Source organism: Pipistrellus kuhlii, unplaced genomic scaffold, assembly GCF_014108245.1.
Source record: "Pipistrellus kuhlii isolate mPipKuh1 unplaced genomic scaffold, mPipKuh1.p scaffold_m20_p_5, whole genome shotgun sequence".
Taxonomy (NCBI): Eukaryota; Metazoa; Chordata; class Mammalia; order Chiroptera; family Vespertilionidae; genus Pipistrellus; species Pipistrellus kuhlii.
In genome coordinates, this window is record NW_023425551.1 from 32,228,943 (window position 1) to 32,248,118 (window position 19,176).

Consider the following 19,176-nt stretch of genomic DNA (forward strand, 5'->3'; position numbering starts at 1 on the left):
TCATTTTTCAAAAACTCATTTCTCCTTAAGTCCATGATGTATTTAATTTTGCTCCTCCCCCAACCTCACTCCAATTTGACCTTGAAGCACTATTGTTTCTCTACAAAGTGTTCCCAGTTTGCTTGTTTTTACTGGCTTGTCCCATCTGCTTTTATATCTTTTACATTTATTTGGCTTTAGCCTCTTGATAATGTGTTAAAGCCAGATTTTCTTCTCCAACTTTTTCTAATGCAAATACTCTAATTTTTGCACAATTGAACCACCTTCATAAGATAACAGGGCTGATGCTTGAAGAACTAAATAGTTATTGCTTACATTGAGACATTCTTTTTGATAAAAACATGCTTTATGCTAGATGAATAAAACCGTAGAAAATTATAGCAGATTAATCCGAGAGCCGTTCTCTTGTGTCTTAGTGGCTGTCTATTGAAATCAGAACTGCCTATTGAGAAACGCACCAAGCATTAAGGGAGCACTCTTTCACTTCTGGATGATTTATTCCCGCGCAGACAGACTGGTAGTGGGAGGTGTAGTTCACAGTTCTTTTGCTCTTAGCCAGTGTCCCTTCTTGAGTGGTGGTGTGAGCCTCATGTGTCTGTGCAGTATAATGATGCCTGTATTCTAGCACTCCATTTTTCTGCTCCTTTGCTTCAAGACTAAATTAATTTTTTTAATGTGAACAAAAGGGGTCTGTATGTAAAAATTATTATATGAGATCATTTTAACAGACTTTCTAGTGTGACCAAAATATTATTTTTTAAATGGCCCCATTTTACTACATTAATATTTTAAAATAAATCTTCAGATACCATTTGAGCAGGGAAATCTTTGTGGGTTTTTCTGTTTTTGTTTTCCTGATGGTATGTTTAATTCTAAGGTGGCCAACCTACATCTTGCTGCAAATTTGCTCAATTATGGCATTATTTTATATTTTTTTAAATTTCAATCATATTTCACTAAACTACTGGTGTTTGGTAGCCATGTCTGAAAAGTTCCTGCTTGATTTCCCCCTGCTCAACAATCCTTCTGCCCTACCCCCATTCTGCTTTCTCTTCTGTTACTTACTTTTTTCCCCAGCGCCTGCTTGTCTTCGGCCACAGGCCCATCAAACCTAATTGCAGCTTTGGGAGGGCTCTGGTGAGGCAGCTCCTTGGCCCAGCTGTCCCTCCGGGATTTAATTTGGGTGGGCTGTACATGTGGCCCTCAAGCCATGTCAGTGCTGCCACAGCTCCCTGATTCTAAAGGCTGGTCACCTCAGGCCCTAAAGTTGTTTCAAGTCTAGGGCAGTTTAGTCTCAGGATAGATATGGCAGGAATAATACAATTTGGGTCATTTTGTCAATGGAAATTAAACCTACCGTTCTTCTGCTAATTTTATATAAAAATCTGTGACATGCTGACTATTTTTAGTCTCCCTAAAATTACAATGCTTTAAAAAACAACTTCCTGAATGTTAGTTTTTTTTTTCTATTACAACTGAGTAATATCCCTGTTTTTGATACTATTTTAACTTTCTAACAAACTAGAAGTTTGTAAACTTTGACCTTGTGTCTAAATCTTAGAGAATTAAAGGTAAAATATAAGAACTTAATAAGCACTCAACATAGTACTTTGAGGTTGAATTTTTTCTTTAAATGAGAAACTCAAGTATAATGTAATAAGTCATTTGCCTTCTTAAAATTCTTTTATTTTTAAAATATGATTTTTTTTCCTCCAGGCTTACAAAGAAATCTGTGCTTTTATACAATTTATAAAATAAATCACTCTTAATCTAAACACCCATTGATTAACACTTTTTACCACGTGGGAGTATTTTCTTCATATCTTGTTTCTTTTCATTCTTTAAATATTTTAAACACATGGAAAAATACAAGGACATCTTGTATGTTGAACACCTATATAATAATACCAGATTTAAAATGTTATTTTTTTGCCATATTTTTTCTAGTTTTTGTCCTTGGCCTTGTTTATATTCATATATGTATGCATATATCAGAGCATAATTGAGATCATATTATATATACAGTTTACATTCTTTTGTTTCAGTTAACATTTTAAATATTTTCTCATGTCATTAAAGAACTTGAATGCTTTGTTGCAATACTAAATTTGTCATAGTGAATGGACAGATTTTCTGTTTTTAAGTAGTGATAATTCTATTCCTACATAATTAATTTGACTTAATTTATCACATGACTTTAAAATACTATTTTTCAAATATCTACAGGTTGCAACCAGTTAGTGGATCACAAAATCAATTTAGCAGGTTGCAGTCAGAGTTTTAAAAAAGATCAGATTATTCCTGTTGTTCTTTGGCAAAAGTTTTACACTATAATCACTTCTTTGGTTCCAGTTATCTGAATTTAAATGTTTAAAAAAAAAATTTTAACTGGAGATTATAGTCACAAGCATTATTAGAATCTTAGCAATCAGCCCACTTCATGTATGTTAGACTTGACATCCATTTTTTATGCTTACATTTTCTGGATTTATTTATTGGAATTGGATATGTAAAAGTGGGATAATAAAATAGTAAAACAAAACTCCATACCCTACAAGTGTTAGCAATGAAGGGAGTACTTCCCCTCAGGGGGGTCTGGCCAGTGCTGATTCTTTCCCATTCACTATACTTTGAGGTGCTTTGAGCTGACTCAAAGGCGATGGTCCCTTGAAGGTGGTAAATTGTCTCCTTAATATTTTATTCAAATTTACCAAAAGATCACCAGCACAAATTAGAACGCTTGAGCATAAATCCAAAAAGTGTTCTCTCATGCCCCATTTCTGCCATCCTACCTCAACTCCATCTAGAACTACCCCTATTTTCTGTTCAAAATGAGGGCAGCCCTCTCTCACAGGCACTGATGCAGCCACGAATTCGGTCGGTTCTCCTAAGCCAGTGGTTGGCAAACTCATTAGTGAACAGAGCCAAATATCAACAGTACAATGATTGAAATTTCTTTTGAGAGCCAAATTTTTTAAACTTAAACTTCTAATGCCACTTCTTCAAAATAGTCTCGCCCAGGCTGAGGTATTTTGTGGAAGAGCCAAAGAGCGCACACTCAAGGGGCCAAAGAGAGCTTGTGGCTCACGAGCCTCAGTTTGCCGACCACATAGAGTTCTCTCTACTGAAAACTTAAGAATAGGTCCTTGAATCTAGCATAATTCTTACATACAGTAAGCTTTAGATGTAGCATTAAAATAAATCTCAATGTGCTTTTTAGAATGTATTGGGGCTTTTCTCCTGTCTGGCTGTACCTTTTAAAGAATCCGCTATGGCATATGGATAACAGGAGAAGTGAGGAAAGTGGGACCAGTGCATAGCAGGTCTGTTTGTGTGAGAATTCAACATGGACAATCTTCTGCTCTACTTCTATTTACTCTCTTATTTGCTTTTTTTTTTTTTTTTTTTTTTTTTAGACCTATTCTGGGTCAGTTACTCTGCTGGGTGCAGGACACCCAGAGATGACTAAGCCTGAGGGCCCTCAAGATTCTCACAGACTTGGGAAGGAGTACCTGTGAACAAATAATTAAATAGCACAGCTGAACCTGAGCCTGGGCTTTGGAGTCCAGATTATGTCTAAATCTTGACATTTCCATTAGTACTAGTTGACTAGTAGCTATATAACTCTTCTAAGTCTTCTCGCTAATTTTCCTCATCTGTAAAGAGATTTACCAGTTACCTTGTATGGTTTCTGACATATGCATGTAAAACAGCACATGCTTGCTTGGCTTTATAGTATGTAGTAGTTGTTGTCTGTATCATTGTTGTTATCATTTTTATTATTCATTGTTTTAAGTGACAGATGTTTATAATGCAGACTATAAAAGCCCATGGAAGGCCCTAGCAGGTTTGATTCAGTAGATAGAGCATTGGCCTGAGAACTGAAGGGTCCCAGGTTCAATTCTGATCAAGAGCACGTACCTTGATTGCAGGCTTAATCACCAAGTGTGGGAGGCAACCAGTAGTTGTGTCTTTCTCACATGGATGTTTCTCTCTCCTCCTCCTCCTCTTCCTCTCTTCCACTCTCTCTAAAAATATCCTCGGGTGAGGAGTAACACAAACAAACAAAAAACGCCCATGAAAGGGGCAACTAACTACTGATGCTAGTTTCTGTTCACTGCACTGTTACAGTTCTCTGCCTCCATTGTGCGTGTATGTTCACACTTCTTTCTGGATGTCTGTGGAAACCCTGTTTATTGCTTGTGGGCTTACTATGCTCCTTCATCTTGGTTACTCACTTTCCTCAGTCCCCTAAGTACAGGGATTCTCGTCCCTTCTTTTCTCTTTTTTTTTTTCTCTCTCTCCTCAAAAACTCATCCATCAATTCCTGCTGCTTCAGCCATCACCTCTGTGAAGATGCTTCCCAAATCCACACCCACAGCATTTCCAGCTGCCTGCTGGGCATCTCCATCTGGAAGTCCTTCTTGCATTCAAATGTAGCATGTCCAAAACTAACTCATTAATTCCCCATTAACTTTTCTTCTTTCCCAATCTCTGCTTATAATAACATCTTCACCTCCAAGATACCTGTTTGAATCTTAAATTCACCCCTTATCTTTGCTTTGCTTCTTGATCCCATCCCAGTGTCTCCCACATACAGTCAATTGACCAGACTATCCTATTCCTCCTCCATTCTGTTGCCTTTATGCAGCTTTTCTCTTCCCTCCCTGCTGCCACTACCCTAATTGAGGCCCTCATTATCTCTCACCAGGACTGTTGGATGAAGCTACTCCTAACTAATCTTTTTTCTCCTTTTCACTGCACTCCACACACCATAGTCGGAGTAACTGTTTTATTTGTTAGCTCTCATCGCGCTACTCCTTTGCTGACAAACCATCCATGCCTTCAGATTGCCCGCAGAATGAAGTCCCAACTCTAAACCTGCCTTCACTCTTTACGCTGTCTTTTTCTGGGCTTCCCAAATGGGTAGCTCCGCAGCTCCTGAACCTGCTTCCCATTTTTCCACCTTCTTATCACTGCACAACCTATTTATTTCTCCTAAGATACCTTTCTTTCCATTCCAATAACCCCTTCTCACTCCTATGTACTTTCATTCTCTGCTTAAATCTGGCCATCTTTTAAGGCTCGGTCTGAATTCTACATATACCGAGAGAGGCACCCCTAGCTAGCATCCATTGTTTATTTTTTTTCAGCCATGCATGATTTTATCATCTTCTGGATATGCTCTGGCTTGTTACCATCCCTCCTGAAAGAGGCACTGAGAATAAATCATAGTGTTCCAGGTGAAGTGTGACCTGGACTGCAGGAAACATCGTACCTCTGTAGATTTAGAGCATTGTGGTAGGGGTTGGGAAGCAGGGTATGCTCAGGAGCAAATTTTCTTAACCTTTTGGTTCTGTGTGTGTTTTTTTAAGGGTGTTAATGAAGTGAAATTAAAGGTGTTTTGAAAACAATTATTAATTTACTCACACTGTTAATCTGTTCTCCCGCTTGTTACCTGCTATCTTACATGAAAATCAGTGGTTAGAAGGCATGCTTTTCTGACTGCTCTCTTATTTCTGTTAACCAGTTCTCCACTTTCTTTTCCTGGCCTTTTCAGTAATGCATCTGAAAGTGGCCGCTGTTTTAATGATATGTGATGTTTGGAATGAGGATAGGAAGAATTGCTTAACTTTTATTGTTCTGGGAGGTAGAAAATGAAACAGTATTTATAGAGAGTTATATTGATATGTTAGCACAGTGGAGAGGACTCTGAGAGACAGAAGGAGAAACAGAGTAGAAGAAAGAGAAAATAGGAGTTGAGAAAAAATAGATTGCAAAACAGTAATAAGGAAAGAGAATGTAATTTTGTGATCACTCGATCACCTACCATGTTCTTCCATAGTGTTCTATACATTACTCATGTTGTCTCTTCCATACATGACTATGGAAAGTATACATAATTAACCTCATTTTATAGAAAAGATCAATACCTGAGTCACACAACTACTGAATACTGGTAAGCGGGATTTTTAAAACCTGATTCTAAAGTAGCACTGTTCTTATTTGACTTAGCAACAAGTTTTGTTCGTGAGGTGAAGCAGATGGAGAATCACTATAGAGCCAAGAGCAATTGATATGGGTTCAAATCCTGGCTCCATCTAGGCTCTACCACCTGTTTCCCTCATTTTCCTCATCTGTAAAGTCATGATAAACACGGTAGCTTCCCTTAGGGTGTTGTAAGTTAGTTTTGGTTAATATACAGTAAAATGCTTAAATCAGTTCTGATATATATATAGAGAGAGTTCTTATTGTATCATATTCTTTATCCCTAACCAGGCTTAATCCCCAAAATACAAATACACACACACACACACACACACACACACACACACACACACACAGCCTCACCTTCCTCTTTTCCCTTCTCTTTAATATTACAGAGAAATGGAAGAATAAAGATTAACCTTCAGTAATAAGTAAATAAGGATAAGTAATATAAGTTAAAATGTATAGTTTAAAGCGAAAAATTTGTAGTTTGAAAGGGCTCCCATTCACTTTTCTTTTTCTAAAATAAGATGTGTCCTAGCCTCCCTGTGGTTCAGGTCTATAGGATTTAAGCAAATTTTAACAGGATTTTACATTTCTGATGATTATTTCTATTGTATTATATCTTAATCACTTAATTAACTTTCTTTCCTAGGAAATTAGAACTTTTATTTTTTAAATATGTTTTTATTCATTTAAGAGAGAGAAAGGGAGAGGGAGAGAGAGAGAGCAACATCAATGATGAGAGAGAATCATTGATTGGCTGCCTCCTGCACACCCCATTCTGGGAATCAAGCTCACAGTCCTGGCATGTGCCCTGATTGGGAATGGAACAGGGAATTGAACCGTGATTTCCTGTTTCATGGGTAGACGCTCAACCATTGAGCCACACTGGCCAGACTAGAACTTATTTTTTTAAATGATTAATCCTTCTAACTTGCTGAAGATTACTTACTAGATTGAGGAGAAGGCATAAGTAGAAAAACAGCTACAGCTTTTACTTTGCAAAGAGCCTGAAGATCGCTGTTATTTTGAAAGTAATGAAAGGGCAAGAAGGGGCCCTTTTTAAAATTCCTGTGTAGAGGCATGAGGAGCAAAGTGTTGTGTGTGTTTTTTTTTAAGTAATAGACTAACTCATTAATTTTGGCTTAATTAATTTCAATTGATTCTTTGTTCAGAATTCACCATGGAAGTTTTAATAATTCATTGAAGTATTATAATAAAAATATTTAATGTTTTTTTTACCACAATCAAGAATTATATTTGTGTATTATTTATATATACTATAATCTATTTGATTATTGTCATGAGCATTATTCTAAATATTAATTTATTACAATATATTACCCATAGTTTTCTTTTTCTTTTCTTTTTTAATATATTTTATTGATTTTTTTTTTTGCCCCCCTCCCTCCTTCTCATACATACCCTCCCTCCCCAGAGTTTTATGCCCATTGGTTGTACTTATATGCATGTACACAAGTCCTTCGGTTGATCTATTATCTCCCCCAGAAGTTTTCTTTTTTTTTTTTTTTAATGATGCCATTTAGTATTTGTATGACAACCATTTGCAATATTTAAAAACAAATGACAAAGTGTATTCAGGAAAGTATTCCTAGCCTTAGTTATAGTAAAAACTATAGAAGTTCAATTCTCATAACAAAAACAAAAACAAAAAAAGACATTCTAAGTCAAAGCTTCATTGTTGTCTAGAGTGATAATATTTTTCATAAATAATAGGAAATGACAAGATACTTGCTCATGGCATTCTTTTCCATTTTACTTCTAAAATAAGTGCATCAACCACCACCATCAAATAAATATCTCTTTATCTAAGACATAAATTTTGTAATTATTTCAATTGCTATCAACTGCCACAAACAGTTTAAAACTGTGAGTTCCTCTTGTTATCAGAGCAAATGGTTAATATTGAAAGGTTGGATATAGACAGTGGGAAAACCCAGAAAGAGGAGAAAGCCAGATCATCAATCCCCACTGTTTCAGATTGTCACTTTTAAAACCAGCTATGGTTTTTCCAGTTGTTTGCTGAATTCATGGTTTCCTTCTATTCATTCTTTCTTCCCCCAATCCTTTTTCTTTTTTTAAATATATTTTTATTGATTTCAGAGTGGAAGGGAGAGGGAGAAAGAGATAGAAGCATCAGTGATGAGAATGAATCATTGATTGGCTGCCTCCTGTATAACCCCTACTGGAGACCAAGCTTGCAATCCAGGCATGTGCCCTGACCAGTAATTGAACCATGACCTCCTGGTTCATAGGTTGATGCTCAACCACTGAGCAACACTGGCTGGGCTCAATCTTATTTTCAACAGGTCCCATTGTCTAATTTTGGAATTATGAGCATATTTGCAGCAATTTGCTAATATGATCTGACTGATCTTATGAAAATACTAGAGACCTCTTGCATGAAAATTCATGCACTGGAGGGGGTGTACCTCAGCCAGGCCTGCCCCCTCTTACAGTCCAGGAGCCCTCAGGGTGGGAGACAACCCAGCAATCGGGAAGGCGATGCCGCATCACACCTCTGCTGCTGCCACTGCTGGCAGTGCAATCCTCAGTCGGCCCTGGTTATGTAAGCCTCGGCCCTGGTTATGGGGACCCTGGGCCGCTGGCATCCAAGAGTGTGGCAGTCAATTAGCATATTTCCTCCTTATTGGCTGTGGATGCCGCCGCCTTTGAGGGTGGGGCAGTCAATTAGCATACTCCCTCCTTATTGGTTGTGGGCGCCATCATCTTTGCAATGGCATGAGGATCAATTAGCATATTCCCTCTGTGGGATTCCTTAACACGACCCACGTGGTTCAGGGTCCGGTTTCTGGAGAAGGCCGCACACTAAAATGAAGAGAGAGACTGGAAAAGAGTTAATTTGGGAGAATTGGGGCCAGGCAGGAAGTCCACCTCTAGTGGGAAGACTAACCCCTGCTCTGGCCTTTTACCATTCCTTTTATTGAGATTCTGAGACAAAGACATCTCTTAGGCGGGAAGTTCCAACAACAGAAAATCAACAAGAATTTACATTTACATATGATTAACAAATTAAAGTTTCCTCAACCACCACTATCTCAACTAGACGATGAGTTACTACCTAGCTCCGACCATTCAGAGCCATCAAGGTTGGCTAGCTCTTTTTACATTTTATTACCAGTGACAATGTTAGGTTTCAGTTCCCGGCATCCCTCTTTATTAGATAGGATATTAATCTTATTCTTTTATTTATTTGTTGCAGGGGACTTGTACAAGATAGCCGGAATAACCTCCAGTTGAGGGGCTTGGTGGTGCTACTTATTTCTAAAGCAGCTGGACCCAGCAGTGTGAATGCTTCATGTCAGAACTATGACATGGTCAGTGGGATCTATTCATGGTAAGAAATTAGTCTTTTGACATTGCTCTCTAAATTATGTTTTCTTTTACTGAACAATGGTAGTAGAAATGGCTATTTAGTTCTGTGTCATTCTGATTCAAAGATAAATTAAAATATTTGTAACATTTAAATTATGTATTTTTATTGTTAACAGATCTGATAGTCTTGGCTGCGCCATGCATAACTCTGATAAATTTACCCACACATATGTATCAAATACCTGCATTACTACTCTGAACATTTAAAATTTTCTGTTCATGATTACCCATCTTCCCCCACCATGGTATCATTATGTTTCTGTAGAGACCACTTTATCCCTTAGTCTAGGATTTTTTACTTTTTCAACCTACTTAAACTGATATGTAGTTGTAAAATATTGATGCAAGTACTGTTTTAGCAGAAGTAGTCTACTTCAGTGCTATATCATTTATTTTATTTTGCTTATTTTTATGGTGAAGAGATTTTTACTGAAGTTATTGAAATTATATTTTTATATCTCACACATTTGGATTAAAATTAATTATTAGCATGTATTAGTCACATTTGTTGCATATAAAATAAACTTTATTTTTTTGTTAAAAATATTGCATATTTTTAGTAAGATATTAGCAATAACTTTACTTAATTTTAGTGGAGTGCTTGGCAGTGTGTTAAAAACCTCTCTCTATAGAAGTAACAATCTGCAGGTGTACTTGGGCATGTGAAATTAAAACTACTCTAAAAACAAGGAAATTTTTCTCCCAAAAAGAAGCATGTCTAGAAAGTTTGACTTATGGCTGATATATCTTATTGACTTAATTTAAAAATCAATCCACATCTTAGGGTTTTTTTTTTTTATTTCTAGTGATCTTATCCATAAATATTTTATTCTTCTATAATATTTAGAAATGACTGTTGCTTGCTAGCTATGAAGTACAGTGATCCTTCATCATTAACAAGCAAGCAAAATTTATTACTGTTATAGCTACAAATGGCCTCTCCTCAGCCAGGATAATTTTTGCAGATCTTTTACCATTTATGCATATAGGTATCTTCACTAAAAGAGATACCTTGGGATCATTTTTAGTTTCTACTCACTCTGAAATAATTTATATATTTTAGTGCTTTGTAGGTTACTAATAATTTTTATGACAGTTATCCTTTTTTTAAATCCTCATCTGAGGATATATTTTTTTTCATTTATTCTTCTTAAGGTGGAGGGGTGAGGGTAGAGGGGAGATTCAGCCTGCAACCAAGGTATGTGCCTTTGACTGGAAATCAAACCCATGACCTTTCAGCCTTAGGGCCGACATTCTAATCATTGAGCAAAATCAGCCAGAGCAACAGTTATCCCATTTGCCCTTACAATAATTTTATAGGTAAGAGTTACCATGTTACTTTTTTAGGGTGGTGCAATTTCATTTGAGGAAAGTTGAGTCTCTATCTACGGTTTCCTTTTAAACCTCATGTGTGTTTTTTGTTATTCCATTCTGATTTTCTCGTCTGATTCAAATAATTTATTTCACTTGTAGATTAGACTAGGCCATTAAATTATTATACCAAAAAGGTCTTCTTATAAGTATTTCTTTGAAAATGCCTGAATTGAAAGCAACTTGGCAAATCTTTAATAAATCTACATCCCTCCCCCAAATTTTTGAATTAGAGGTCAATACTTTACCTTACAAATTGTGTAGAAAACTCTTGACTGAGTTTAGTTGAAATAACTGGAGAAAACACAAGGATCCATAATGAATACCAATAACCTGATAATTAATCCCTGGAAAGCAAACAGACTTCACATCACCTTGTATAGCCCATGTATGTCTAGCTCCTGTTGGGAATTCCTTTGGATTTTAGTCTGTGATTTTGACCCCATTTTATTAATAGTCTGCTCTTGCAATTGGGTAATCATACATACCTCTAATGAACACCAGCCAAGTTTTGTTATTCTGATTCTAAAATAACCAATGTAAAGTACTATTTAACACATAATAGGTGTTCAGTATATATTTGTTACATAAGTGAATCATCCTCATTTTACAGAAAAAGAAGCTAATACTGAGATTAAGACTTGTCTAAAATCCTTTAAGTAGTAAGTGATAGAGTTGGGAATTAAATCCTGGTTTTACTCTAAAGTATGTTACCTTTTCTACTATGCAGGTGCTCTTATTTATATGCACACAGTGCACTGTAATGGGAACATGTGTTTCAAATTTCTTACCTAGTCTCTGAGAAACACCTACATCACCTTCTGAGCCTTCACAGGAACATAAGCATTTGGTAGATGCTCATTGTAACACAAGCAGTTGTAAAAAAAAAAAAACAAAACAACTTTGCATTATGAATATAAAAATTTTCCAAATAATATAAATGAATTTCATACCCTAGTATATAGAATCCACAATTACATTTAGGGGATAATCCTGGTTCTGGGCTATTTTCTGTAATTAAGCTTGATCCAGCATGTCATTGGTGATGCTTGGGTGGTTTATACACTTGTTAATGTGAAAATGTAATTTGGCATAGTACTATGAGAAACCATTAATTTGTTTCTCCATCCCTGAATTCATTTGTTTTGCTCCTGCTTTTCTTAATTGTTCAAGTGTAACTTTTGCTGGAGGCTTGTATCTATAATGCCACAGTGAATTATTTAACATTTGAGGAAAGTACTGACTTGGGAGCTTTTTAAATTCACCTCCCAACTACTGGGGTTTGCATTGTTGGTGTTTTTCTCCCATAAACTTGACTTCGATGTCAGATAGTGGGACCTGAGTAAATTACCTAAGGGACCAAAGTAAGTTAGGTGACCTTTATTTTTAGCCTAAGGACATAACTGATGGATATAACTTGTGGATCTATATAGTGAATTTATCAAATGGCCAAGAGAGGCAGAATGTAGGTTAAAATGTAATAACTACATTTTGAAAAACAGGTAAGAGCCACATTTATAAAAGTGCACTATAAGCATCTACCGTAGCCATTTGCCAAGAAGACAGTTCGGTTTACATTTATTCTACTAATCCTGAGTTTACATGGGGGGCACTGGATGAAAGAAGGTGTAGAAATTAGCCAAAGAACACATACGCATAGCCCATGGACACAGACAACAATTGGAGAAGGCGGGGGTGAGGGGACTTGGGTGGGAGTGGGAAAAGGGGGTGGAAATGGAGGACATCTGTAATAGTGTCAACAGTATATACATACATACATACATACATACATACATACTGTACATACATACATATTGGTTACAAAGGTAATCAGTCGAAAAAACTACTAAATTTAATGTAAAAGTATCTCTAGCCACTCCTGAGAAAATAAGTGTATAACTTCCTGTTCTATTAACAATAGGATACTCTTGTATACAAAAATAGATCATTACAATATATAAAACATAACATTTCAAAGTATAGACTTCTCTAGTACAACATGATTATTAAGTTTAAAAATTTTTATGAGTTTTTTTAACTAATGGTTCACCTTTCTCAGTAGTTTTAGCAATAATTTATTCAGTTTTTTTCTCATCTGACTAGCAGTTATTAATAGACCACATATTTTCACCTTACCTTCATTGCCTGAAATTTCCCAAAACCTCTTGTTAACTGTGGTAGAAGAGATTGAAACATGTTTGCCAAGCACGTTTTGTTTTCCTTCTCAGTACCCAGCTAGGCTATATCTGCCAGCTTTGTACAACTGTGTATCTCGCCAGTGCCTTGGACATAGTATTCATTTAAATCTTTAGATGATTGACCCTTCTGTTGCTGTAGTGTTATAGATCAAAATAAACATTTGAATCACACATGTATAGTATGTGCCTTTTAAAGTAGTGTACCTGGACCATGTCTTCCTGTGACTGTCTGTACCTTATTATGTCCTTTGCAACCCTGGCTGATTTGGCTCAGTGGATAGAGCATTGGTCCACAGACTGAAGGGTGTGAGCTGTAATCAGACTCTAAGGCACTCTTTATGGGACTTTCCTAATTTTTTAACTTTGTTATTATGTAAAGCAATATCAATATGACATTTAAAGAAAGAAAAGTGTTAGTGGAATGTTACACAAAAAAGCATAATAAATAACCTAACATAACAAAAAACATTGCAGAATAATTAGTACGTTTTTTTAAATCCCAAGTTTTGTTGTTGTTTTTTAAAGGTGTGTCTGTGTGTTTTAATATACTTTATTGATTTCAGAGAGGAGAGAGAGGTAGAAATATCAATGATGAAAGAGAATCATTGATCAGCCGCCTCCTGCACGCCCCCTACTGGGGATCGAGCCTGCAACCTGGGCATGTGTCCTTGATAAGAATCAAACCTGGGACCCTTCAGTCCATTGGCTGACATCCTATTCACTGAGCCAAACACACTAGGCCCATTCCTTCTTATAATACACTAGAGTAGGGGTGTTGAACTCAATCAGAGAAGGGGCCAAAATCTAAAATCCAGCCTAAATCGCGGGCCGAATGGTTTACTGAACAGTCATAAACTGTCATTGTGATGGAAACGCAGCGGAGTGCAGTGATGACAGCGCGGTGCGGGCCACATTGCAAGGCCTGGCGGGACGGATTTGGCCCGCGGGCCTTGTGTTTGACACATGTGCACTAGAGGCTCAGTGCACAAAATTCATGCACTGGGAGGAAGGAGTCCCTCAGCCCAGCCTGCGCCCTCTCACAGTCCAGTACCCTTGGGGGATGTCTGTCTGCTGGCAGTCAGAAATACCTCTTGAAGTTCTGGATCCCTCTCTCCTTACTGTTGAGCATCTGCCCCTGGTGGTCAGTGCATATTATAATGACCAGTCATTCCACTGTTCGGTCAATTTGCATATTGGGATTTTATTATATAGGATTTTATTTATGTACCTTTATTATCTGCAGCTTCCATTCTGTGGCTTGAAGTTTTACTGGCAGGTTTTAGCTTTTCTGAGTTTGGGTTGCTCTCATCTCCATATCCAGAAGGAGGAAAATGAGCTGCTGAGAGACAAGTGCCGTGACATATTTATTTCTAATGTTGGTACGAGAAGGCTGTATGCTCAGGGTCCTTCTCCTCTAATAAAGCCTTTGTCCTGGTTTTCAGCCCTCTGTCTCATCTTTCAGATTTCAAAGAATCATGTGAAAAAAGCAAGATACAGAAATGTATTATAGTTTGACCCCCTTGGGATGGGCAGTGGATTTTACATGCATGAAAAATGTTTCAAATGAGAAACAAAGAGTTGTTTTACAGTGGTCACCTCTGGGGAGAGGCAGCTGGTGGGAGGGAATGGGATGAGAGACTTTAACTGTTCACTTTATGTCTTCTTTAGACATAAAGAATTCTTTTTAACAATATACATGTTTTACTAATTTACACTCCTTAAAAACTGGTAAAAAGGTTTTTTTGCTAAACTGAGATAGCCTAGTCCTGTCATTAGAATGAAGGCTTCACAGTCTCTGAGCTGATCTGAACTTTTTATCTTTTGCCCTCTTTGACAAGATCGAATATTTTATGAACATGAGTAAATTATAAATTTTTTTTTTAAATAAAGAAGGCACGAGTGAAGCAAAATGATGTCTTCAGATAGCTCTCTTAAGTTTACCATCCTAGTTAAAATTGGTACCATCAGTTTCTTGGTTACTATGCTAATTCTTTTGCAACTCTGTATTTATTCAATAGATTAAGGTTAAATTAATGATATACATGCTAAGATAAGTGTTGAAATTCAAGAACTAATCACAGGAAAAGCATTATAAGCATAACTGTAAGTTAAATCTAGAAAAAAACTTAAAATTTACTGATCTTAGCATTAATTCTCCTTTAAGGGAAAATTGGTCAAGCTTGGTATGATGTTATAGAAAAGTGGTAGAATTTGGAGACCTATATGAAATCTTAATTTAAGAATAGAAGTGGAGAATATAAAAAGCTGTGAATGAAGCAAGTTTGGGGGTCTTAAAATTTAACTCTTTAAATTTAGGGAATTAGTCCTGGTCTCAGCTGCAGATATTGTAGTTCATAATTTATCACTTTAATGTGGTACTAATTAGCTTCTGATGACTTCTAATTATACTAACAATAGGCTGTGACTATCAGTTCTCTCCTTCACACCTTAGGATTTTTCTGGCACTTAAAAGTGCCAAACAATTAACAAATTGCATTTCCCCTGGGGATCTACAAAAGCAAAAAACACCTTAAAATATGGGCTTTGGTAGGAACATGTTGATCATATTATTTATTTAGTACTCAATTATATTAATGTAAAATAATCAATATTGAAATATATAGCATTAAAAGAAACTTTTTTTGGGGGGTGTAGGTTTTTTTTATGATGATGATTATGTGTAAATGTGAGAACAAAGTAGAATAAATCTCATCTATCTGATAATAACAGTGGTTGAAGGACACGGGGAAGAGGGAGGTTTGGGAGAGGTAGGTATAGGGGAATAGTCAAAGAGAACTTTATTTGTAATATTTCAGGTTTTTAAATGAAGAGAATCTATTCACATTATTTTGCATAATTAAAATTAACTTCAAAATTAAAAGAAAGTTATGTTTTATGCTTAGAAAACAATAAAAGTCTATTTAAAAATGTATCTTTTTGTACTACAAGAACCTAAAACATGGGGAGTGCTTATTTAAAACGATTATGCTGAAGATTGGATTTAGAGTATGCTTTTGAAGGTAAAGATAGCTTAGCTCCTTTTCAGAGAGATCTCAAGAGATGAAAGCATGTGCAGTTTGATTACATATTCTTATTGATTGTATTCCACTTTCAACAATAAAAATAGACTCCACATACAAATCTAACAGTATTACTAGCTCATTACAACTAGTACTTATTTTCTTCATTAACTTTTTATTGCTACTTTCAGCTTACACAGTATGCACAAATGCAGCAATTATATGTTGAACAAGAAAGGGGAAGGTTCTTTATGTTCAACATACTGTACATCAGAAGTCATTACTTCCCAGAGCTGCTGGAAAAACATTAAATAAGAACAGCCTCTCACAAAACAAGTGAAGTGTAATTAACCACAAAAAGTAGGTGGGCTTGGCTACCAATTCACCCAGTGGAGAGTTTATTGTATGTTAAATATCTTGCTATAGATTACCCTGCCTGACTGCATCATAGGAAAAGAAAAGCTGTATTAATTGTTTTGTTAATGGTGAAGAAGTAAAAATCTTTTTCTTAAAGAAGGCCTGCATGTTGACTAGTAAGAAACCACAATCAAAGGCAAAGCCCAGTGTCTAATTCTGCATTTTAAACAGTTTAATCCTTGACATTCATCTTAGTAAAATGTTAGTTCTATGCAGCAGACTTGTAGTTAGTTAAAATGATTAATAGCAAAGTTTGCTTAATAATCTCATGACCTAATGCTGATCCTTTGAACCCAAACTCAGGGCACTCCCAGTGGTAAACAGGGTTGTGTAATGGATACATGGGTTAAAGGCCAAAGACCTGGGTTTTTGTCTCATATCTGTAACTGATTAGTTATTTGACTTTACACAAGCTGCTTAATCACTCTATGTGATTACTCGTGTATAAAACAGGAATAATAATGGATTTCAAATCAAGGCTAATAATGAATTTCAAATCAGAGCACATATCCAGCTAGGTTTGAGTAATGAGTGGTCCAGTATAGCACATTCTAACCAGTTCCTCTCTGCAAGGCACAGGGTTGAGAACTGAGTAAATTTAAATATTAATAATAAGTAGTCTTTAATCTCAAGTGATAAGGTAAGAAAATAATTCATGCATCTAGCAGCTTTCTGACACTATTTATGCAGTTTTGTTTCTAAAACTGTTTCTGGAACTCAATTTCTAGAACTATAATCATATTCACTATCGGGCTATTAATCCACCCATGTTCACTGGCAGTCCTTTGTTTAACTAAAGACAATAGTCCTTAATACCACTCACTTAAGATGCTAGGAGAGAACTGGCATCTACAGGTAGCTAACTGCCTGCGGAACTCATTCCTCACTATGCCCTTGGACTTTTCTTGTCGCTCTTGGACTGTGTAACTGGGTGATGGTGGTAACAGAGGCAGAGAGAGCAGATTCTCAGATTGGTTATCCTAACCATGGTATCCTTCCTCTCTCGTTACTGGCATATTGAGTCACCATTTTCTATGATTAAGATTCTCTCTTCTGTCTCTGCTGTTTGAACTTTGCACCACTTAGAACCAAAGGCCATTTGCTGTTCTGGGTTAGTGTAAAATACGATTCTAAGGCTAATGTCCTAGTCCCTCCTTTTGGGAGTACTCATTTATTTACTTTAGGGATTGTTTTTGTTTCTGTTTTGAAATAGGATAAGATCTCTTCTTATATGCAAGATTTCATGTTGTTACAGTCTACTCAGAAAGAAAATTATGGGAAATAAACCTTCTAAACTACCCCCCAAGTTTTTCTCCTAGAAGGGCCTGAGCTACAGAAGTGCCCTTGGGCAGCGGCCACTCCTACTTTGTAAAGAAAAGAAAATAGCCGAGACCGATTTGGCTCAATGAATAGAGCGTCGGCTTGGGGACTGAAGGTCCCGGGTTCGATTCCAGTCAAGGGCATGTACCTTGGTTGCGGGCACATCCCCAGTGAGGGATGTGCAAGAGGCAGCTGATCGATGACTCTCTCATCGATGTTTCTAGCTCTCTATCTCTCTCCCTTCTTCTCTGTACAAAATCAATAAAATAGATTTTTGAGAAAAGAAAATAATGAAGTCGTTGGTAACTTAAAACTTTGAAGTCCTGCTGTTTTATATAATAGAAATTATTCAATATCTAGGTATTTTGAAATAATGAATACTGAAATATTAATAAATCCGAGTTTACCTACTCTTGACCTTTTATTACAGAAAAGCTAGGAAACACACCTGAAACTGTTAGTGGATGTTTTTATTAGAATTATGTCTCTCACATGTGTAATGTATTTTTCAATCTAAAGAATGCTAACTACTTTTTAGTGATCACCTAAAAATTAATGTTTCTAAAAGTTAAGAAGTCTAACCAATTGGAAAGTTTTGGTAATATAATAGAAAGCATGAGGCATGTAGATGCATTTTGAAGGAAAAAAGAAAGTGAGTTATAAAGCTGGTTACTTCTGAATGGGTAAGAAGGTTTGTGAAAGTTGTAGAAAGATTTGTGGAAGTCATGGAAGGATTGTGAAGAGAAATCTTAAAAGGAAATTATAGGTAATCTGAATAATAAATTTAATTAGATAAATGAATTTAAAGTAAGCTAATGTAGAATTTATTTAGTCTTTCCTAGTCAGCTAAAAGGGAAAAAAAGTCTTTTCTGGTTTTGCCCAAGAAGCAAAAGTTCTATAAATTATTAAAATGGTTATATAGAATTAATACCCTTTTGTCACTTTGAATGAATAATCTAATACTATTTCATAGTAATAATGTTGATATATAATCTTTTGGTCAAATAAGCTTGACAACCTTTCCAGGGTTTGAATTTTAAGAAACTTTTCTTAACCTAGATTTGGCTTTAGGTCAGTCCAGTTGGCCTAGGAATGCCTCAAGGATTTCTTTTCTCTCTTCATGAAGGAAAATTTTTTGCTTAAGAAACATGGGAAGCTTTGTCAAATAAAGAAATAATAAGCTTTGTCAAATAAAGAAATATATATATATATATATATATATATATATATATATATATATATATTAATATATATTAAAATAGATGTAAAAATCTCCAGGAGTCTATAGAGTTTATAGATTTATAGAAGTAAGTAAAACTGGATACAAAAGTCAGGAGATACAAAAATTGATTATGAGATTGAATAAACAGAAAATAATTACATAGTTTTTGTTGAAAGTATTGCTGATTTTTTAAAATATTTTTTAATATAATTTTTTTTTT

At 35.9% G+C, this 19,176-nt stretch overlaps 1 protein-coding gene across 3 annotated transcripts in view; it reads left to right on the forward strand.

Moving 5' to 3' along the window:
* Positions 1–19,176, forward strand: part of PDSS2 (decaprenyl diphosphate synthase subunit 2) — a 177,090-nt gene that overhangs the window by 48,217 nt on the left and 109,697 nt on the right. For all 3 annotated transcript variants that reach the window (XM_036413655.2, XM_036413654.2, XM_036413652.2), the window contains exon 2: positions 9,236–9,370. In XM_036413655.2, the coding sequence (XP_036269548.1) occupies positions 9,236–9,370 (135 nt within the window). The remainder of the gene's footprint in view (positions 1–9,235; positions 9,371–19,176) is intronic.